Source organism: Canis lupus, chromosome X, assembly GCF_048164855.1.
Source record: "Canis lupus baileyi chromosome X, mCanLup2.hap1, whole genome shotgun sequence".
Classification (NCBI taxonomy): Eukaryota; Metazoa; Chordata; class Mammalia; order Carnivora; family Canidae; genus Canis; species Canis lupus.
Window position 1 is genome coordinate 82,215,827 of NC_132876.1, and position 23,097 is coordinate 82,238,923.

The following is a 23,097-nucleotide window of genomic DNA, read 5'->3' on the forward strand; positions in this document are numbered from 1 at the left end:
GGTCACCTAAGAGGGTTTCTCACAGAAGACATTTTAATCCCAACACACCACAAAGAGGGTAGGACTAGCCTTACTTTTCACTGGAGGAACATTTGATCACCCATCATCCTCCTGGCAAGGAATGACTACAGGCAGGAGGCCTGTCAAAGCCCATCATCTTAATCACTAAAAGCTCAAAAAGGGAGAAAAAAATACAGCTCCCAGTTAATCCTCATGCCATCAGGAAAGGATCACCAATGTATGAGGCAGGATCATTTAAGTAGCCATAATGAATGAGGTATCTGGAATCCCTCAGAAGACGCAAGCTGCCCCTCATTTGTTTCCTTATTGTAAAAAGTGTTACTGAATCTGTACTTGTAAAAATAATTAAGTATCTAATAAATCATTTTAAGAAATGAGCCTGCTGGTAGGATTTTGCAGGTACCTTTTATACTATCCTCCCTCAACACCCCCGCAACCATGCCCCCCTTTAAAAACACACCAGACACCAGGTTGGATAAGGCTGTGCTTTATTACATGCATAATTACAAATCTGTGCTAAGTGAAAATGTATAAAGCAATGGCGACCCGGGTTTATGCCACACAGAGAAAGGGCTGGACGATCCCATTAACCCTTCTGCCAATGTCCAATGTCCATTCCATTGCCTTTAACATGATTGTTTCCATGTCTTACAATTTGCATAGCACTTACTTGTTAAAGTACTTTCCATTCATTGTCTCAGTTTATCCTCACAACAACCCTGTGAGGTAGGTAGGGCAATTAACGCTATCCCCATTTTGCAGATGGGAACATGGAGGCACAGAGCGGTTAAGATCTCAAGGCTAGTTAGTAGAAGCATAGGGAATAGAAACCAGGTCTCCTAACTCCCCAGCCCATGTCTTCCTTTTTAGACTATGTTACTATGCATGACCAGGGAGCAAAACGAAGTGAACAGTAAGCCATAGCTTTGGTACACACTGTGCCTATAAGTGGGGGCCAACATCTCTGCAAGCTAGAATAAAGCTAAGAAAGCATGACTTAAGGGTTGGCAACACTCCAATAAATAATTGCTCTGAACAGCTCAGCACCAAGCTTCCTTTAGAAACTCAGGCTATATCGGCTTTGGTTGATGCTAGTTTCGGTATATGCCCAGCTACTACTGCTATCTATATACACTGGCTTTGGCTGAACTCTTACCAGTGCTTAGGAACTAAAATGTTGAGTTGGGCAGGTTTTCTTTGGCTACTGTGGTTGGAGCCGGCCCTATGAATGAGCATACTACAGAGAACTCATATAGTGGCCTGTGGGCTAGAACCTGGCTTTTCTGATCCTCCTAGCCTCACTGGCTCATCTGACAGGTAAGAGTTTTCACAGGGCAAGAAGTGAATGGACAGAGGTAAGAGCAGGAGGCTGGCCCTGGTCAAATAAAGAATGACATCGATGTCATTATTAGGTGACAGGACCAGGGTGCCGTCTGTCAGGCCCTACTCCTCTCTGGCCTATACTTGGTTAGCAGCAGAGCTTCAAAAGACAGTTTAAAAGAACAAAATATTAAACATATCATTTTTAAAAATATAGAATGAAATTGATTTCTTAATCATTACATAATCCTAAAGGACCAAATATAATAATAAAAATGTAAATACTTATTAAAAAGCTGAGTACTGAAAAGGCAGGGCAAAGGGAGAGAAAGGAGGGAGAAAAGGGCTGAAGTCAAATGGACAGGGGGAAATGAGCACTCTTGAAGGACCATATATTTTGAGGTACATGCAATATGATGAGCTCGAACATTCCCACTCTGATAAAACAATCTCAGGCCACTTCCTTGTCTCCGTGTTGCCAGATGGCATTTCACTCACCAAATACCAGGCTGCCTCTGATTTTCAACAGATTTGGACTAGTAGATAATAATAAGGCTTAGCAATGAATACTTCATATGTCTGCCTTGAGATACTAAAAGCCCTCAACGCTCTCAATAAATACCACCAGCTCTGGCCCCTAATGGTGGAGCAGATCCCTGCTCAGCCCATCAGCTCAGAAATATCTTCCATTCTCTGTTCTCGGAATGATGCTGTTGTCCCTCCCTGCAAGGTCCACATTCAAAACAACATGCTTGTTAATAGCTGAGAGAAATCTGAATTTGGGGGTGGGGAAAGGAGTGACAGGAAAAAGAGAGGGGAGAAAGAGGAGAGGCCAAGACCATTTTTTTTAAAACCCTCATATTTTTATACCATCACATGCACTGTTTCTCTTTTAAAAGGCCAAACTTTAGGCAAGGCATTCCATTTAATTAGTGTACACAGAGGCTGAAGACCCTTTGGCAGGAACTGAGAGGTAGGAATTTATGACTGTGGGACTGGGCAGGGTGACCTGATAGGCCCCATCCAAGAAATGCAAACCCAGCACATCAGATTCTTTCTTTCTTGGGTGATTTGGAAAAAATCAGACTACACAGTGGAAAAATCAATTTTGCTCCCTACATCACCTCACAACTCCCCAGATCCAGATGTTCCAAAATGAGACTGTGGCCTGCCAACATCTGTGGAATCACGTGAAGTTGCTAACACCTATTATTCCAGGAACTTCTCTCCTGAGAGCAAATAACCGAAACTGAGGCAAAGCAAAACTGAGTGGCCACCACAGGTCCATTACATTAATTTCACTGTAAATTTACACAGCTCCCTGAGCTCTGATCTGAGAAACCCTTACCTTTTTTCTCTTTAATACACAATAAGTACATTCTAGGGAGGCTAAAATATAGATTTAAAAAATATTTTGCTTTCAAAATTCAAGACAATCTACCTAAAGCTTATCATTTAGGCAATGACAAGTAGTCACTGCCCTCCTTCCTTCTCTTCGTGGGTCAGCCCTCTGCAAAAAAGTAGACTGCCTCCAGCCAAATGCTGCTTTGAGCCTCTCCTCTGCTTGCAAAACCTGGTTTTTGAAAGGCTACGTGATGTTTTCTCTACCTGAGGCATATGATCAAACAGTTTATAAATGTTAGGATGTATGGCTTGGGGCATAGGATGGCCTTCCTCCCACCATCTTGTGAGAACTCACGTATTTTCTTACTAGGGGTTTTCCACTGCCCCGTCTTCCAGCTCTCTCCAGGAGGAATCCAGGCAAACCCAGAGGTGGTTTAAAAAAAAAAATCAAGGTTTGAGGACACTTAAGTTTAGACCACATATTTAGACATCTATCTTTTTTAAGGACTGAATATTATACTTCCCATTTACTTTCTAATTTTCTAGTTTTTCTCAGGGTTTTTAGGAGCTCAATACTCTGTGGACCACCCTGAAAAATGTTCTCCTGCTTTCTCTGAACTGATGGGTAGCAATGTGGGCAGTCATCAGTAAGCACTTTGGTAATATAAAACACACTAGCCATTTCAAATTCTCACTATTGTCTTCACTATCATTAAAAACTCAACTTCAAAAATTGCACTCCTTGTGATTAAAAAAACAAAAAGATACTGTGGGGTGACAAGCTCACCCCCCTATTCACACCCCACAAAACAAACCAAGATTGAGACCCAGCAGGGACAGGTGATTCAAATACTTAAAACATATCACATGCAATGATTACTTTGCATGATGGACTCTACTGCGTGACAAGTTTTTAGAAACATATTTGCTCCCCCCATACTTGAATAAGTTCATAAGATCAGGGTTAAGGGGCACCTGGGTGGCTCAGTCAGTTAAGGGTCCAACTCTTGATTACAGCTCAGGTCATGATCTTGGGGAGATAAGGGGTTGTAAGATCAAGCCCTGCATCGAGCTCCATACTGGGTGTGGAGCCTGCTTAAGATTCTCTCTCTCCCTCTCCCTCCACCCCTCCCCACCTTTAAAAAAGAAAAGATCATGGTTAAGAATTACTTCACAGCCTTAGACCACACTAAATCCCCATTACTTATTTTTTCTTGTGTTCAAACAGAAATGGAGACTTGCTAGAGAAATTTATACTGTGCTGTGCTCTTCCCATAAGGGGTTCAGATTCAGCCTCTGATGCCAAAACAACTGAACTGCTTTGCTGTTCAACCAGCAAATTAATGGTTTGCTCTGCCAGCTGGCAAATCCAAAGTGTCATCAATGTCAGATTATCCACCAGAGGATATCAGTTCTGTGGATTATACCACTTCTACTGCACAGCTGGCTGGTGCCAGAAAGGAAGCCAGGGCCAGAAAAGAGGAGAGGTCTGAACAAACATCTAAATAGAAATGACCTTGAGAGTGGCCATTAGTTTGCATTTTTAATCCCCTGCTTCCTCCCTCCAGTGGTATAACCACACGTGAACTGCTTCGGCTTAATTCTTTACATTGAAGATCTGACTCTACAAAGTATAGCAGCTAGACTTCTACAAACCTATAGACTCCCACTGCTTTCATGGCTGGATGCCTACCAGATATTTTTCCTTGGAAAATCCTAACTCTCTTGAAGCACTTATTGGCCTTCTTTTGTAGATCTTTCCCTAGTGTTGGGCAATTTTCTTTTCTCAGTGCCCAAACAGACTAGTCTCAACTCAAATTAATTTTTTAAATCACATATTATCTAGTCTCTTGCCATTAAGGTATGTGGCCACCTGAGACTACTGACAGACCTCCCTGTATCAGCTCTGTTTGTTGGATAAGTCTGCCCAACTGCTGAATCTGCAATGGCAAAAAGAACATTTTCCATTGCCTTAAGACAAGAAACTCTTGAGTGTTAGATGCTGAGCTAGCAGTCTAGCAGAGAGCGCTAGCCACAATTAGCCAACCTTTGAGCCAAACCATAGGATTGGACATATAACGAATACCATACACTATAGCTACTTCTAGCATATGTGTTACAAGGATTCCTGAGAAGCTGAGGTTAATGAATGAGATTTATCAGGAGTGAGGTATCAAAAGGATATTATTCTCTGGAGGTCCAATCGGTGCTTAGCATCTAGAAAGTATACCTTGGCACAGTGTTATCTGATTTCTTGAATTAATTCTCTGAAGTAGCACCTTAACACTGGCTCATCTGTCTGAAATCAAAAACAGAGCCTAGAAGAAACAAAAAGGCAGACACAAACGTCTTCCATAGCACTGCTGTGCTATGAAAGGCGACCAAACCTTTGTCATCAAATACCAGAAATACTAACACTTCCTGTTTTGCAAACTTTTGCTGGAAGGCTAGTAAGATAGGTAGTGAACGAAAAATCTACAGATAAGAATGATTTCTGCACAATGCACAGGGGGTGGTCTGGCACACAGCCTCATCTCATATGAGGAAATCAGTGGCATAGAAGGGACAAAAGACATAAAGTGACTGAGTCATGACTCTAAGACAAGATAACCTAGAGAGTTCTTTCTCTTTCAGTAAAATGTTAGCATGATATACTTTAAAAAAAAAGGAACTCTGGTGACTGCCTTGATATTTGAAAGATTAAAATCAGTACAAGCCTTGGCCACCCAGTTCTGAGCAATAAAAGAATTTCGGATTTTGGAAAGATAAGAACTAGGGGTAAAAAAAATAAAAAAGAACCTAGATTCAGGGCTCAGCAACTTTTAGAAGGAGGAACCCTGAGGTGTTTGGGGAGGACAGGCAGAGGGTGGAGGAGGATATGCTGAGAGACTGCTGGTTCTAGGCTGGAAGGATGGTGCAAAAAAAGTGCAAGGAAACAGACTCCTACGTGGAACAGGAAAAGGCTGAACTCACTCACAGCCCTGGCAGTTAAATCTCACTGCTGTGGGGAGTCGACAAGAAAGGGAGGGAGGCCTGGGGACAGCAGCTGAACTACACAGCAAAGCAAATGGCTGTGCGTTACCTCTGGTCCACATGCCTTAAGGTTGCTGAGCCCTGGTTCACAACTTAACTCACCCTGGGAGTCAGTTCTTGAAAAAGGAATGGTTAGCCAGGCATGGCACTCAATCCCAAAGAGAGGTCTGGGGACTGAGGCGCAGGAGGGGGAAAGAATGGAGGGGAATAAGAAGGAGCAGCTGCACTTGGGGAAAACACAAGAAAAAGAAACCGGTGTGGGAATGACGGTGGTGGCTCTGTGATTCCACCAGGTGTCCCTCCAGTGTGAGGTTTTCTACTGCGGTAAAGGTGGTAGAAAATTGAGACAGGCACCTTTTCAATTGGATACAAGCACCTTTGGTGTCACCAGGCCTTGTCCACACCCCTGGGTCTTAGGATGGTTCTGCATTTCATTTAGAATTTTAATGAGCCCCAAGGGAGTTGCAGCTGCCCATCTTACCCTGATGCCTTGAATCAATTTGAAAGTACCCCAAGCCTAAATTCGTGTTCACAGGGACAACACTGGCCTGTCATATGTACTTAACACTGGGAGGAGGCATGAGTGCCCAGTTATTTTAGTACTGGTGGTCTATACAAAGGAATGCATGAGAGTGCAGATTCAGCTCGGGATCTTCCCTGGATTATCAGTATGCAGTCTCAACTTGGTTCCCTTTACTATTCTTACATATTCCAGAAGCCTAAAGCACCATCACTCATGGAGGTGGCATCTGGGTAAGAGAATTAGTTGGGACCTCACCCAAAAAATGTGAAACTCCTAGTCATCGACTTTGCTTAGAACTTTACTAATCATTAGTTTCAAGGAAGCTGGAGAAATCATTCCTCGCTACTAACAAATTCATGGCAAAGTCCTTGTCTATGAGCTAAACAAATACCATCTGGAAAATTACCCTTTATGCAGACAAGGAGAAGAGTTCCATAACTTATCTTTGTGCACTTCAAAAGAGTACCAGGAACAAGCAAGCTATAAAAGTCAACCTCTCTAAATTCGTTTAGAGAAGGTTAACCAAAGCAGCATTGTCTTATAATCAGATATTAAAATTAACATACACGTACACACACACACACACAAACTATAATGCTAAATATTGTAACAGGAACGAGATAATATTTGAACTGAATTTTTCACAGTCTGGAAAACACCATTACTATTTTCCTTCTGGCTTTCCTTTCTGTGGTTGGAAAAGCAAAGCCCCTTAGTTTACACTTCATCTTCCACCAATGACAGAGTCCAAAAAAGTGACTTTTTCATGAGTTTCCTGCAGGCTATAGGTCAGGACGGTTGGAATTTTTCTTGCATAGTTTTCAGTGATTGCATATTGGCTAATGATTATTATATTTTAAAAATTTATTAAAGAATTAAACCATAGCAATCTTGTTGACTTTCTCACGAAATCCTCCTAATGCAATATCACAGAAGCCTAACTGTATTTTCTCTTACTAAAGAGAAGATTAAATTCCAGAGATTATGTAGTGCAACTGGTTAACTTATAGGAAAGAGACAACACACTAATATAACTTCACCATCCAAACATGGGAAATGTGTTTTGGGTACCCAGTTAACAAAATACATCCATGGTCTGCAATGTCCTTCCAGTTTTATATCCAGCACAACCCTGTGATTCTAATTGAAGAGAATGGAGTCAGGATCTTGGTTTGCCATCTGTGCTATATGCTTTAACACATCCTTTTTGGTAATGATTCCAAGCAACCGCCTGAAAGGCAAAACAAGACAGCAAAACAAAAATAAATGTGCAGTTACCATTCTCAGAGGTGATGCTTTTTCTCCCCGATCCTTTGCAACCTTGTCTTCAAGAACTGTCCACACCCACAGGATGAGGAGATAACAGAACTAGGTTTCATGCACCAGGCAAATGGGGCAGTGCATGGGTCCCTAAACAGACTGCAAGCATTTTTACTTCAGGTCTCACATCCCGCTACTTCTTGTGCCTTAAATATTCCCTACATATCTGAATCTTCTCTTTGGCCACCTCGCTCAAACACTCCTCTTCCAGGACACCTTCCCTGATCTTGCAAGCCAGCAGAGACTGCGCCCTCCTGGCAACCAGGCATGATTCTGTGCATGTGTCCTGTTTGCTGTCGTATAATACGGACTCATGTGTTCTCAGATCCCCTATGACACTGCATATTACTTGAGGGGGCAGAAGGGCCTTATCTTTTTGTGTGTCTCCTTGGAGTCTAGTGGAATACTTTCTTGGACAAAATAGGGATTCAGTAAATGTTGAATGAATAAGCTAGGGAAAGCCCCCTTGCTGATTCAAATCCTGCAAGACATCTGTTACAACATTTAGAAATTTTAGAGAGTGAAACTCTTATACAATTGCTGGATTAACATACCATGTTTAGAAAAAAAGCCACCCTCCTCCTCAACCTCCCTTCTTTTCCAATAAAAATAGCAGGGCTTCCTTTACTGCATAAGAAAGATCCCAGAAAGAGCCTTGGCCTTGAGAATCTGACGACTTGTGTTTAAAGCCTACCTCTACTATATATTAACTGGGGGCCCTTGTGTAGATCTTCAAACCTACTGAAACTTGCTTTTTCTCACCCTCAAATAATAATAGCAAAGGTACTGTAAGGACCAAATACTATATATATATATATTACCTAATACCATCGTAACTGCAGTGCTGTCTATTCAAAAGGACACAGCCATTTCCTTTGTGGAGGAGGAACTGCATTATTTGTAACGTGCAGCCAGTAGTTCACATCTCTCAAACATACCTTCTCCCCCCCAAACTCCTTTTCCATTAATTACAACAAAAGAAACACATCCATCTTCATCTTGGAACTTCAAAAGGGCCTGTAAGTGCTACTAATGTTCAAATGAATTGGGTTCTTCTCTCTTTATCTCCCTCCCTTCTCTTTCCTCTCACAATTTCTTTCCTCCCCCAAGGAGCTCTCACCCATTGTGCGTAACCAGGCACTGGCGCAGTCCCAGCTTGCGGAAGATATCCACTACAATCTCCATGGGGGTGAGGTCAGTCACAGTGAAGGGGCTGAGATCCAGGATGTTCCGAAGCTTGAGAGTGGGTGGGGTGTATGGTGGCATCGGAGGAGAATGCTCGGTGAAATAAATGATGGAAGTACTCACAACCCCATCCTGTTTTTTTCGAGCATTTTCTATTTGAAAAGTAGGAGAAAAAAAGAAGTTGAAAATAGTTCTATTTTGATGTCCTCAAACTGGTCCCATCCTCCCTGTGCCTTCCCCCATTTCACACGTATTTATTTCTTTCCACAGTGGGTCCCATTAGCCTCTTTTTGAAATCCTTACCAATTGAAATAATGAGGTCTCTTCGGAGGACAAAACCCACAAGTCTTTGGGACTCCCGGGACACCACCACTGGGAAGCCGCTGTAAGTGGTTTCACTGATGACAGTCTCTACATCCTCCACGGTCATACTGTCCTGAGTAAGGACAGTCAATAAAGGGTCATTTCTCCGGGGCTTCATCACATCCATTGCCAGGGTCTTATGAGCAAACTCTTCCTTGGCTTCAAGAAAGGGGTAACCGTTAAGACGAATGTGGGCATCATAGATGCCCTCTCTCCCAAGGGCATCTGCCACCCACTTGCTCGTCATGGCTGCAGCCATCAGAGGCACAATGTATTCCAAGCCACCAGTTAGTTCAAACATTATGACAACAAGAGAAACAGTCATCCGAGTCACCCCGCCTGCGAAGAAACAGATACAGGTTACTGAAAACAGGGGAAGTTCAGATTCATTGCAGTTAAGGGCCTGTGAGAGGCCCGCATCTGGGGAAAGCTTACTTACCAGAACATTGCTAAGAGGAGGTCTCCCCTACTACTACACAAACCCTAGCAACTGTGTCAAAGCAAGTTTATGATGGACAGGAGTCACATTTCTCAAATTAACATCTACAAAAGCATAAGTGGCCTTCTAGAGTTTTCTCCTTTTGTTTCTTATTTGTGTGTTTCTTTCTCTAACCCCCTGCCCCCAATTATAAAAGTAATTGCAAAAGATATCCATAATTTGTGTAATGCTACTGGGACAAAAGTTCTCTGGAACATAGAGGCCATTGTTGAAAACTCAGAAAATGGTTTTTTAAAGTCTATAAAATAAAGTCATTATCCATAAGCTCACTGCCTAGAAATATGCAGAGTATAAATCCTGAGTGACTCTTTCAAGTTTTTCACTATGCAAAAATACATGTTTTTCTGTAAGTGAGCTCATAGTGTATGTTTAATCCCCACTGTGCTCCCCTCCCTCCACTTTATGCAAAATGTCAGGAACATTTTGCATATTATCACAAATTTAATTAACATTGCATTTAACAATGTTAAATATCAGCATCACATTCAATAGCTCCATAGTATAACATTACATGGTTATGCCAACTATAAGCCATTGAACCAGTCCCTTACTGTGCATATTTAGTTGATTCCAATTTCTTGCTATCATAAATAATACTGGGCTGAACATTCTTGGGCAGATATCCTCACCCAAGTTTCTGATCATTTCCTTAGTATGATGAAATTTGAGAGTAAAATTGCTCCCCAAAGGGAGGAATGTAGCTATATGATAAAGAATGCTTTCTTAAAGCACTTGAAAAATGGCAAACCCAACAGGAAATGGATGGTCATTTTTAAAAAATCTATAGTCAACTGCATTTAATATCACATTTCTTGGAATGCCTGGGTAGCTCAGCGGTTGAGTGTCTGCCTTCGGCTCAGGGCATGATCCCAGGATCTGGGATGAGTCCCACACGGGGCTCCTTTCGGGGAGCCTGCTTCTCCCTCTGCCCATGTCTCTGTCTCTGTGTCTCTCATGAATGAATGAATGAATGAATGAATGAATAAATAAATAAATAAATAAATAAATAAATAAATAAATGATTTTTAAAAGTCACGCTTCTTTATGATGTCACCTGGGTGACAACTTTTTCAAAATCAATGCAGACATGACTCACCTAAGCAGGCTGCAGCCCCAACCATCGCATAAAGGCCAGGGGTGATGCAATCTGCTCCCTGACTACACCAGCTATTGAAGATGGCCCAGTCATGGTGGTAATAAGCCAGCTGCTCCATTCCTACTCCTAAAAGTCGACCTGCGATAGCACCAACAGCCATGCTGGGGATAAACAGGCCGGAAGGGATCTGCAAAGAGAAAGCAACAGATGGTTAGGGAGAAATGATGCACTTGCCTGGCATGTGTTAAGGGCTAGAGGACTGACCCTCTGTGAAGCAAAGAGGCCAATGACAATTCAACTATGCACTATGCTAGCAAGTTTGTAAAGATTTGTGTAATGCTACAGGGTCTAGAGGTTCTCTGGGACGTGCAGGCAAGTATGACTGCAAAGAAGCTTACCCTGATACGGGGTCCATCAGGCAAGAGCCTGAACTTTCCAGACCAACACAGAACTGGAGGCAGAAATTAAGCTTTTCCCAAAGAAAAAGGAAAATAGATGGAGTTTCTCGCATATGCAGACATTTCCCCCAATTCTGAATTCTTATCAATAACAATTATCCTCTATTGACTATCTACTGTGTTCTATGCTGGATACTCTACTGATGAGATTCCCCCAGTTCTTTACAAACACCCCACCAGGAGACAGGTGTTATTATTGCCAAATCACAAAGAACTCAAGGTTCAGGGAGGTTAAGTAACTCACCCACAGTCAAGATACAGTAAATACTGGTTTAAGTGAAATGCTCCTAACCACTCTCACTTATTGAATCTTAACACATTGCTCACATTAAAAGGATTCTGCATGATGTTACATTTTATTCTGTAATAGTATAAAGAAAGACTCATTACCTCATTTTCTTAATAAGGTAGTAACTATAGCTGTGTGACTATTCAAAACAAACAAACAAATCCCCCCCAACACCACCACCAAAACACCTCTCAGGTCTCTATTTCTTGACTCTAGGATATATACAGTGAATTCTCAATTTTCTCTGTTAAGGGAAGGAAATACTGACAAGGACAAAATAATGAAAACAGTAGACTATTTTTAAATAGCTTGTGTTTGTGGCATACATTTGAATCTGGGCAGGTTTGATGGTCTGAATATTCACTTTCAATGAAAGAATGAAGCTCAACAAGCACTGTAAAACCTTCTGGGGTGTTGAGGAGGATGCGTATCAAGTCAGAGACTAGACCATTGCCTAAACTGAGCTGTTGCATCTCATTTTCTGGTTTGAATCTCCGTTTTCCTAGGGAAGAGAGGGAAATAACTCCGTAGTTGGGTGCTAAAGGAAAGACAATAACCTAGGGAGGAGAAAGAAAATACTTTAACGAATGTCCCTTTCTGGTTTCTTCTGAAACATGGAAATGATAACCGGCACTGAAAATAAAAGATGCTCGCCTGAGGTCTGCTTTTGACAGCTGGAATATTAACTTGGGATCACCTGTGAAGTTCCTGATAACGGCACTGACGAGAACTGTGAAGAATGCATTGAGCTATACAATGGGCTGAACCATATGACGTTGCTATTTTTGTCATCAAAAATGGTTGAATTTTGGCTCCTTTACTTGGTTCAACTTAACATTTTGCTTTATTGGCAATCTCTAAAGCCACCAAAAATGTGTTGGTTAAGAATTGTTTTAGGGGATCCCTGGGTGGCGCAGCGGTTTGGCGCCTGCCTTTGGCCCAGGGCGCGATCCTGGAGACCCAGGATCGAATCCCACGTCAGGCTCCCGGTGCATGGAGCCTGCTTCTCCCTCTGCCTATGTCTCTGCCTCTCTCTCTCTCTCTCTCTCTCTCTCTCTGTATGACTATCATAAATAAAATAAAATTAAAAAAAAAAAAAGAATTGTTTTAGTACAAAATGCACGTGAATAAATACCTCACCATCCTTTCTGAGGGGCAAAATATACTTTCCACTAGAAAGGAGAAAACATTTCTACTTAAATCTCATCGCTGAGGTTTGCCTTTGGCCTAAAAACTCGACTCGGACAATTTTAGATAGAGGTACAATTGGCTAGGAAGTTAGGACATGTGGCAGTAAAAAGGGCTTTGGAGGCTGGGGGATAATGTTACATGAAGTTGGAAGTGCTACATGAGCTTTGGAGGTTGCCATGGTATCTTGGCTTTGCCCCCAAACCCACAGCCACACATATACCCACTGATATCAAAAGAATCTCCTCACCTTCATACCAAAGGTGAATATAGTGATGACAATTTTCAGGATGAGCGTCAAGGCCAGCTGCCACATGGCACTGTAGACTCCCACACCAGCCGGTCTGTCAGGCAGTTCACCTCCCTTGCTTGTGTTGAAACGGTTCTCATAATCACAGAGCTTGGAGGAGTCCAGAAGGCCACAGTCATTAAACAGCTCAGAAATGAGCTCACTTGTGCTCATTCGGGTGTATTCATTGGGGAAAGCCAGGATGGCAGTGATGGCTGTCACAACGAGTACCTCTATGACAGGATACTTGCCCAATTGAGTCGTCTTACGCTTCCGACACCATGCGATGTTGGTGCGGATAAACAAAGCTCCCCACAGACCACCAAATATGCCGAGTAGAATGAACGGCACCAGCTCAAAGAGATGCCATGGGGTGTGAAACTCCACATAAAACAGAACCAGGCGGCTGTTGCCAAATGGATTGATGGAACGCAGAGTAAATGCTGCCACCAAGGCAGCAAAGAACGACCGCCACAATGTTTTGAGGGGAAAATAGTAGCTGACCTAGAAGAAAGAAGGTGAGACAACAAATTTAAATCAGCGTGCAGAGGGGAGGGGCACCTGGGTGGCTCAGTGCATTAATCATCTGCCTTCGGCTCAGGCTGTTATCCCCGGGTCCTGGGATCCAGCCCCACATCAGGCTCCCTGCTGAGCAGGGACTCTGCTTCTCTTTCTACCCCTTCCCCCTCTGCTCATGCTCACTCGTGCTCTTACTCTCTAATAAATCAGTATGCAGAAACAGTTTTGGGTGAAAAGTCGGTGGTGCAGGAATGAGAGCTAAGGACAAAAAAAACTGCCCAGGAATATTTGGTCAGATGGTAAAACACAGAGTTGGGTGGGGCACTCCCAGACCACAATGTCCAATAGACACTGGCCAGGATTCCTGACCCAGAAGCAATGCGCATGCTCCACATACAGACAGAAGTACTTACCTCTTCTAAGCTGAATAACACTCCACCAATAGGTGCCCCGAAGGCTACAGATACACCAGCTGCTGCTGCAGCCGACAAGACCTACAATCCAAAACTCCAAATTAGTGTTGGAATAACGACACCTTTCCACACTTGATCTAATTTTTAAAATGAATATTCGTGTTTACTGAACATTTTTTTAAAAACCTCACATGCTCCATATCCCAGTTATCAAAAATGAAGTTCAATTCATATTTACTTATTTTGAGAGCAAACACCTCAGGCTACATTTTGAATGCATGGTTCAAACGCTTGAACAGGTAGGGGGTCTTTCCCCTGGAATTAATCCAGGCATATACTTTATTCCGAATTACGCCCCCCCATCCCCCATACTCTCAATTCACTAAATGAATTTGAGTCTATAAACCTATTAACCACCTAAATGAGTTATTTTTGGTGATATATTTACATAGCACTTTCCTTATTAAGAAATGCTTTCTAGGGATCCCTGGGTGGCGCAGCGGTTTGGCGCCTGCCTTTGGCCCAGGGCGCGATCCTGGAGACCCGGGATCGAATCCCACATCGGGCTCCCGGTGCATGGAGCCTGCTTCTCCCTCTGCCTGTGTCTCTGCCTCTCTCTCTCTCTCTCACTGTGTGCCTATCATAAATAAATAAAAGTTTAAAAAAAAAAAAAAGAAATGCTTTCTAGGGCACCTGGGTGGCTCAGACAGTTAAGCATCTGCCTTCATCTCAGATCTTGATCCCAGAGTCCTGGGATGGAGCCCCACTTTGGGGCTCCCCCCTCTCCCTCTGTCTCTACCCTGCTCACGCTCTTTCTCTCTCTCTCTCGAATGGATAAATAAAATCTTTATTAAAAAAAAGAAATCCTTTTTAAATGAGATTTGAGAGAAGGTTGTAATGATACAAAACTATAGTAACAATTGGCTCACAGCTATTCAAGAGCTGCAAATACTCATACAATAAGTGGTTAGGGTTTTCTGTACTATGTGCCCCAAGGAAAGAGAAATAGAGAGCAAACCTAGAAGCAACTAGAGGCAAGGCCATAGATTTTGAAGGGAAGAGAAGACCTAAATGTGTTTTGGTGTGGCAAGGAAAAGGGGTAGGTGGAAGGGGAAGGGGAAGAAGGTGTCAGAGGGAAATAAACAGGGACACGGAGGTAGAGTAAGAGAGCAAGTGATACTTGCTCTACCTTAGTATGTAGGCATGTGCATGTGTGTGTAAAATGTGTGTGACCAACACACCAGAATTAATAAAGTCCTTTCATTGGATTCTGGTTGCTGTGGAGGGGTAAGTGATTCATGGTAGTAAGGAAATATTTTTAAAAGAAAGTCTAATAATAATTAAGAGTTTCTGAAGAATAAAATGCTTCTTAGCAAAATAAATAGGCAGGTTTCCCTAAGAGTGCAGGATGGCCTGGGAAAATGAAGGGGAGGAAGGAGTGAGGCCTCTGGTGCTAGCCTGGGAGGATTTGGAAACTTGTGCCTCTATACTGGCTTTCATCTGAGAAGATGAGGAGACTCAACGAGAGGATCTCAGTGACTGTTTAGGATGCATTATGAGGATAAAGAAAGAACTGTGATGGCTAGTGTGTTTCAATTTTTTGCAGACAGAGTAGAGTCTGTCTATCCCCTTCCTTCTCAAATCTCTATTTTACTCTCAACCATCTGCCCACTTTGACAAGGCCCCAGGACCCAAAAGGCTTGCTGCCAATGGTGAGAACGGCAGGAAAAAATAACTACAGAGTCTAAATAAACAATAGGAAGTGAACTCAAGATGCAAATATTCACAAGTCTAGTTAGAGAAATACATGACATCTATACAGAGAAACAGCCCAAACTTCCCTCTCATATTATAAGGAACTGTTTGAACAAAAATGCCAATTTTATGGAATGAAAGTAACCATCAATCTATAGTTTTGAAGTCACCCCTACCCACGCAGACTGGCCACAGTCAACACTTTACTCTTGCCAGCTAAAATGGTCTTTTCACGTCTTTAGCTTCTGTTATACATTATTCCCATCTAACAACTTCACCAGCTTAATACTGCCTTTATGCCCCTCTACAAACAATGGACTCAGATTTCTCTCTCCCTTTCCTGCTAGCCTTCTTCCCCAGCCAAGAACTCTCTCCCTTGAACTATCAAAATCTATTCCATATTTGAAATTTCAACATTTTTGAGTTTCCTTCTGGGCCTTATTGGTTTGTTTTGTTTTGTTTTTCAAATAAATTGCTAAGTTCCAATTTGGTGAAAATCCTTTCTAATGAAATGACCTTGGTCTTGACCCGTTTCATATGTGATTTCTGTGTAATTCAAGGAAAACCAAGCAAGAACCATTATTTTCTGAAATCCTTATTATAGCAGGATAAAAGTAATCAATGACTTGGTACATTTCTAAAAACTATTCTTCCTCCTCAAAATGATATACATTAAGATCTGCATGAACATGAGAACAGCTACAGAGATGCTGTGGTGGGCCTACTTTGGCAAGGTTGAGGCAGAGGTAGAGTGAGACATCCTAGACTCAGAGAAACCCATTCAGTGTGGCATTAGGTAGAAACAAAAGATGGAAAACCTGGTATATGAAACACATGCTGAGCTTATATTCATTCACAGGAATAAACGACTTCTTTTTAAAATCTTCTCTTATTTTTGTAACTTATTCTGTAATCAAACAGCACAACTTGTATAGAGTTATATGTAATACAAGTCATTGCAGTTAAAGTCCTTACTTCTTCTTCACTACCACTTACTTCACTTTCCCACTCAACCACAGGTGGCCATTTTCAACAGTTTAGAGTAAAACCACTTTCCAGATGTTTTCTTTCTAAGTGCACATATATGTACTTTAAAAAAAGCATTAATTAAATTGTTCTATACCCCACAGTATTCCAAAATTGGTTTTTGAAACTTAATGATGTTTTGTAGCCATCAATATACATAAGGCTATCTTTTTTTCTTTAATGACCGCATATTTTATAGTATGGACAGAATATCATTTATTCAATCAGCCCCCTGTTTATGGACATGGCAATTGTTTCATTTTACCACAATCCTGACAAATACCACACCCACTAGCCCCACACATATCCCTTTGTTCACACAAAAACTTGGATGTCTATGGGATAAATTCCTAGAAGTAGAACTGCTGAGTCAAAGGGGATTTGTACTGACTCTAGCATAGAGTCCCCAAATCCTCATCCCTAAGGTTGTACCACTCAGGCTCTCGCCAAAAGAGAGACTATTCAGGCCATGTGTTGTTACCTCTCTGCGCTTGGCTTCGTTCTTCCTGTATTTGTTGAAGCAGTGGCACAGAATGTTCCCACAGCAGCAAGCCACGTGCACTAGGGGGCCCTCTTTGCCCAGGCTCAAGCCAGATGACACTGCCAGCACCAGTGTGATGGTTTTAATAATCAGGGTCCACTTACCCAAATAGCCCCTAATAATAAAACCGCTCAAGATCGTTTTTATCTGCAGGTCAAACACAGAGAGATTGAATACAGACTAAGCAAGTAGACAAGGCTGGGAGGCAGTAGTCTGGACCTCATTATAGAAACCGCACCTCTTGAACAAGTGACATATAAATGTTTGACCTACATGACCCCAAATTGGGAGGGAGCCCAGGAGCCCAAGAAACCAAGAACTGTTTAAGCTCTCAAGTTCCTTTTTTTTGGGGGGGGAGGCATGTGCTAGCTGGGCAAGGGAATATTGCAAGCATGGGAGTGGGTGTATATGGAGAAGGGGAGGCAGAGTAGGAGGGTGTTTTCCTTACTTACATCCTTACAGGCTAGTATAGCCTTGATTCTCTGCCAAAGACATTTGTAACTAAGACTTGGTCAGGAAACAGAGGGGCAAGGTCATCTGGGTAATCTCAAATCTCAGCAGTTTCAGCCACTGTCAAGCAATCTAAACCCAAAGTAGTGAGAAGCAGGATTTCAACCACCCTCCTGCTAGCCCACAACATATTATAGGAAATGTAGCAAAAACAGTTTTCTTTGTCCTGCTCGAATGAAGCTGACAATTACCACTAAGTTTTGAGGCCAGAATATTGGGTTCTACCCTTGATCATCTTGGGCAGGGGGCAGGGGTTGGTCTTCCAGGGGCCTGGTTGGCCAGGATACCCCCAGGGGGCTAGGAATTAACCCCCATTAGTGTCCAGGTGACCCAGGCTGGGAGAAGACTTGAGGGAAGACCTAGGGAGACTCCAGATTGCCTCAGTGCCTGATCCTGTTACACATGCAGATCGTGGTACCTGCTAGAACACAAATTAAAGGCTTCGGTCCAGGAAGGGTTAGTTATTATTAATGGTTTATAAAGCCGTTTAGAGACTCACCTCAGGAATTCCAGAGCCACAGGCATAAGGTGCAAACACTTTGACAAGAGACACAGCGAGGAAGGCAAATAGGAGAGCCCAGAGGACGTACATGAAGTAATTGACTATGTAGGCAAAGGCTCCCTGGAACAGAGGGAAAAGAAAGAAGCTTGTTTTAGTCCAGGGCAGCCTCGGTGAGGCATGCAGTACTTCTGAGGAAGAGGTTCTTGGGAGGTGAGGCCAGAAAGAAAAAAGACCAGGATCAAATCGCTCAAAAGGGTCCTCCCAGGATGGTCAGCAGAGGCAACTCCTGAGACACTTAGTCAGCCCACCTGGTACTGCAAATGAGAGGCTTGGCTATACCCAAAAGAAACTGCCACCAGCTTCTAAGGATGGATGAGAACAAAAAACAAACAAGGTTGTGAGCAAGTTCAGATTCCATATGAGAGCTTGGATAGGCTTTGTGGTCAAGAGAGCTGATTTTATGTCAATTTTATGAAGAGTCTTCTTGAAAGCTCTTTTATTGGGATGGCTGGACCTTGGCTACACATTTGAAGTGAAGACCAGCTGGCTACCTGCCTTGGTGTCAAATTCTCAGGGGAGGTTATAGTGTTGAAATTTCCTGAGTGTTTTTCCTAAAACACACATTGAGGTTCTATAAAGAAGCACCACATCTTCTGAGAGCATTCTGCTATCAGACTCAGCAACAAGTATATGTGAGTTGAAAGTTTCAGGCTGTGACCACACAACAAAACCAGTGAGATACAAGCTATCCCAAACAATAAAACAAGAACAGCTATTCATAAAATGGAGAGAATATATTTTGGGGACTATCCACCGAGGATAATGAAGTCTGCCAGAAAATAAATCCAATTTTGACCACTAATAAGGAGTCACCAACATAAAGGGCATGCAAATAATTACATCTTACTAGGAAAAAAAAGCTATTTTGAACAACAGGAGATTATGCTTACTGATAAAAATAGGAGAAGTTGAAATTCACTCAAATTACATGAAACACAAAACTCACTGCACTTCTGACTTCTTAAAACATAAAACGTTATTCAAATAATTCACTGACCTAGACAAGGAGAGCCAAACTGCTCAGGGTTTTGTTTTGTTTTTTTTTTTCCTGAGTTACAGCTTTGACACAAGTTTTCCATTATTTTCGTCCCTCAGAGGAATAGATAATTGCTCTCTCTTGGCCTTTTGAATGTAGTTAGGGAGGAAGAAGACTCCAGAGGCGGGGAGAGGGAGTGTTAGGGCAAGTAGCTAAAACTGCCTAGAGGCAGAAACCTGGGGCCCAAGGGCTAGGCAGCAGAACTCTTAGATTCTAAAAGCCTGACTCTGTAAGGATTTCATTCATAAGAAATGACAGCCAGAGAAATCTGTCACTTGAGACCATCTCAAGCTCCAGTTTGAAAGCTGCACTTGGAATACTAAACCACGTATACACATGGCTCTAAGGGGGTAGCATGGGGGGACCTCAGGGTAATGGAACAATAGTTTTGTATCTTGCCTGTGGTGGTGATTACACAAATCTACACATGTGACAAAATTGCAGAGAACTGCACACACACACACACACACACACACACACACACACACATCTATGCATGCAAAACTGGTAAAATAAAATCTGTGGGTCATATCCTGGTTTTGCTACTACACGGTAGTCATAGAAGATGTTACCATTGAGGGGAGGCATGGTGAAGGGTATAGGGGACCCCCCCTTGTTTTGCAACTTCTTGTGAATCTATAATTCCTTCAAAAATAAAAGAGTAAAAAAAAAAAAAAGAGGCACGGGAATCTCTCTTTCTCTCTCTCTCTCACACACACACACTCACCCTAAATTCCAGGGCTTCTCAAACTTTTCTACCTAAGTACTCCTAATCTAGGAGAGAGGGTATGGGGTAGAATACTCAGGAGCAGAGCTGAAAAAGAGATTGTTTTATCTTAACAAACATGGGAATTTTGCATTCCTTTGTAATTAAATGTAATTTTAGAAAAATATTCTGCAAAAAAAAAAAAAACCCACCTGATTTTCTGAGAAGGCACATAGCATTTATCTTGTGGTTTCACCCACCCACCAGCCCACCGACCTTAAGCCAGTTTGAGAAGAACAGATCTAAACCCTCTCACATTTGTGGTATGTATCCAACTCCTTTATTGAGCTCTCTCCCTAAGCCAGTGTGTACAATCATTTATGTACATAAACACTCTTATTTCTGACTTATTTTCCTATCCTTCTTTTCCCTTGATTGTATGTGTGCGCATGTACACATGCACGTATATACACACCATTTCAATTGTGGACCAAAGTAGCAATAAAAACGCATTTTAAAAGTACAAATATAGGGACACCTGGGTGGTTCAACGATTGAGCATCTGCCTTCGGCTCAGGGCATGATCCCAGAGTCCTGGGATCAAGTCCCGCATTGGGTTCCCTGCAGGGAGCCTGCTTCTCCCTCTGCCTGTGTCTCTGCCTCTCTCTCTGTGTCTCTCATGAATAAATAAATAAAACCTTTAAAAATGTTTTAAAAATAAGTTAAAGTATAAATAGGGCAGCCCAGGTGGCTCAGCGATTTAGCGCCGCCTTCAGCCCAGGGTGTGATCCTGGAGACCTGGGATGGAGTCCCATGTCAGGCTCCCTGCATGGAGCCTGCTTCTCCCTCTGCCTGTGTCTATGCCTCTCTGTGTGTCTCATGAAAAAATAAATAAAATCTTAAAAAATTAAAGTATAAATATGTATCCTACCCTTGTCTCAGTCACTTCGCCAACAGAGTAAATGAGCTGAGATGGTACCTGTTTTGCTTGGTGGAAGCCAGAATGCGATTGAGAGCTATTTTGTTCTGTCTTGTGTGTTTTTGGTTTTGGTAGGAGAGATCTAACAAACAAACAGCCCACATGGTAATAGAAAGGGAAGGAACTGAAAAACAAAGTTACTTTTACATTGAAAAATATCTGCTAGGAGACAAGGACAAATGAAAATATTGATTTCATCTCCAAAGAAGGCTATGGGCAATATTATTCCTATGTTTCCGGTATTTTGATATGGAATGGATCCTGATTTTTTTTTAATGTTCTAATGCAATGTGCAGGGGAAAATTACTTTTGGAGTCAATACAACAGACACAATTTTAACCCACTCTTTGTTAGAAATTAGAGTGTACCTGTTGGCTGGCTCTGCCATCTTTACTGAAATTATTAGAGAAAGCCAGATTCAGAGACACCATATACTAACCACTAAGAAATACCAGGACTGTTTAAGACAAGCAAAAATGTTAGGTCACTGTGTAAGTATCAAACGATTCCACATGGCAGAAGCAATGGAAATGGGGCTGCACTTTAACCACAGAGAAAGGCAGCTGGCACTGGTTCCCCTTTCCATGAAAAGGAAAATCAGCGCATTCTACAATTGCTGTGAGTGCGGTATAAGAAATTAAGTGAATGTAGGAATAAAAATCAGTGGTTCCAAAATCTTCACAACATGTTACCTCATCCGTGCTGATGATAAGCTGGGACCAGCTATTCCACTCAGGACATTTGTCTCTGTCTTCGAAGGTGACGTGCTCAGAGTTCCAGCAACAGTGCTCATGGTTAAACCAGAATCCCTCTGTGCATATGCCTTCTTTCAAATCTGTCATCCAATGAGCAGAAATGTCTATCAAGCCAGCTAAGGAACCTGATTTGAGGTGAGGGAAGGGAAGGCCAAAGTTGTCAGAGGAAATGAGCGAAAAGGCATCAAAACAACAGACAAGTATAAACGTTCAGGTTCCCTTGCAATCTCCTTCTGATGGTCTGTCTGCTTGATTTCCATCTACCACCCCTAAGAGATTTTGTTTGTCATTAAATGCCTAGTCAAGGGGGGTAAGAAACACAAAACACTGTCTGCATTGAATACCATGTCTGGAGAATTTCTATATGGCTGGGGGAGGGGAGTTGGGGGAGGGCTAAGGGGTCTGGTGGGAGCCAGGGGCAAGTGGATTTGCCTTTTAGCTGATTTGTGCAGCAAAGACTCTGCTTTAACTTACAGTTGATGGCTACTGATCCATGAAGACAGTCAAGTTTATGAAAAATCATTTTATTCTCACTATTTACATACGATTGGGAAAATGTGAACTGCCAGCATTGAAGAATATTATACAATCTTTGTTTGAGATGGCTGGCTGGGGAAAGGGGGCTGATGAATGCAATGGAGAGGAGAGCTCGGCCTTGTTAGCAATTTTGCTCCATGGAGAGTGAACCTGAGTAGTGGCAGGAAGGCATTCTAGGCTAAGAGAAATTAAGCTGGCAAAGCACAAACTGTGATGCCCAGGGAAGCTTAGATGAAGCTATAAACAATGTCGAAGCCTCCCGAGCCTGGAACATGAACATTCTGAAGTTTTCTTCATGAAAAAGGAGCAACCAGTATTATACGCAGAACAGCCATCAAAGAATACTATGAGGGATCCCTGGGTGGCGCAGCGGTTTGGCGCCTGCCTTTGGCCCAGGGCGCGATCCTGGAGACCCGGGATCGAATCCCACATCAGGCTCCCTGCATGGAGCCCGCTTCTCTCTCTGCCTGTGTCTCTGCCTCTCTCTCTCTCTCTCTCTCTGTGACTATCATGAATAAATAAATAAAATCTTTAAAAAAAAAAAAGAATACTATGAGAAAATGAATAGTGAATGGGGGATTATGTGCTATGGTTAATAGACTGGTTGGGTTAAGATAGTTACAGTATTTTAGATTCTGGCCTTCTCATCATTTCTGTCGTCCAGATGAAGAAACTCTGGCATACAGAAATGAAACCGGCCTAGAATCATGCTTTAGGGAAATAGCAAAGACATCATAAAATTCACAGCCCCTGAATTCCCAGACTGTTCCTGCATTCGGACACACTGCTTCTATTGTTGCTCTGCAATGCTTAAAAACAAAATGCCCTGT

At 42.4% G+C, this 23,097-nt stretch overlaps 1 protein-coding gene across 7 annotated transcripts in view; it reads right to left on the reverse strand.

Moving 5' to 3' along the window:
- Positions 1-492: 492 nt before the first annotated feature.
- CLCN5 (chloride voltage-gated channel 5) overlaps positions 493-23,097 on the reverse strand; it is a 155,160-nt gene continuing 132,555 nt past the window's right edge. For all 7 annotated transcript variants that reach the window (XM_072817422.1, XM_072817424.1, XM_072817421.1 and 4 more), the window contains 9 exons: positions 21,668-21,855; positions 18,192-18,314; positions 17,123-17,329; positions 13,861-13,941; positions 12,890-13,432; positions 10,705-10,891; positions 9,050-9,448; positions 8,682-8,898; positions 493-7,472 (listed from right to left, as the gene is read on the reverse strand). In XM_072817422.1, the coding sequence (XP_072673523.1) occupies positions 7,382-7,472; positions 8,682-8,898; positions 9,050-9,448; positions 10,705-10,891; positions 12,890-13,432; positions 13,861-13,941; positions 17,123-17,329; positions 18,192-18,314; positions 21,668-21,855 (2,036 nt within the window). In that variant the 3' untranslated portion in view covers positions 493-7,381. The remainder of the gene's footprint in view (positions 7,473-8,681; positions 8,899-9,049; positions 9,449-10,704; positions 10,892-12,889; positions 13,433-13,860; positions 13,942-17,122; positions 17,330-18,191; positions 18,315-21,667; positions 21,856-23,097) is intronic.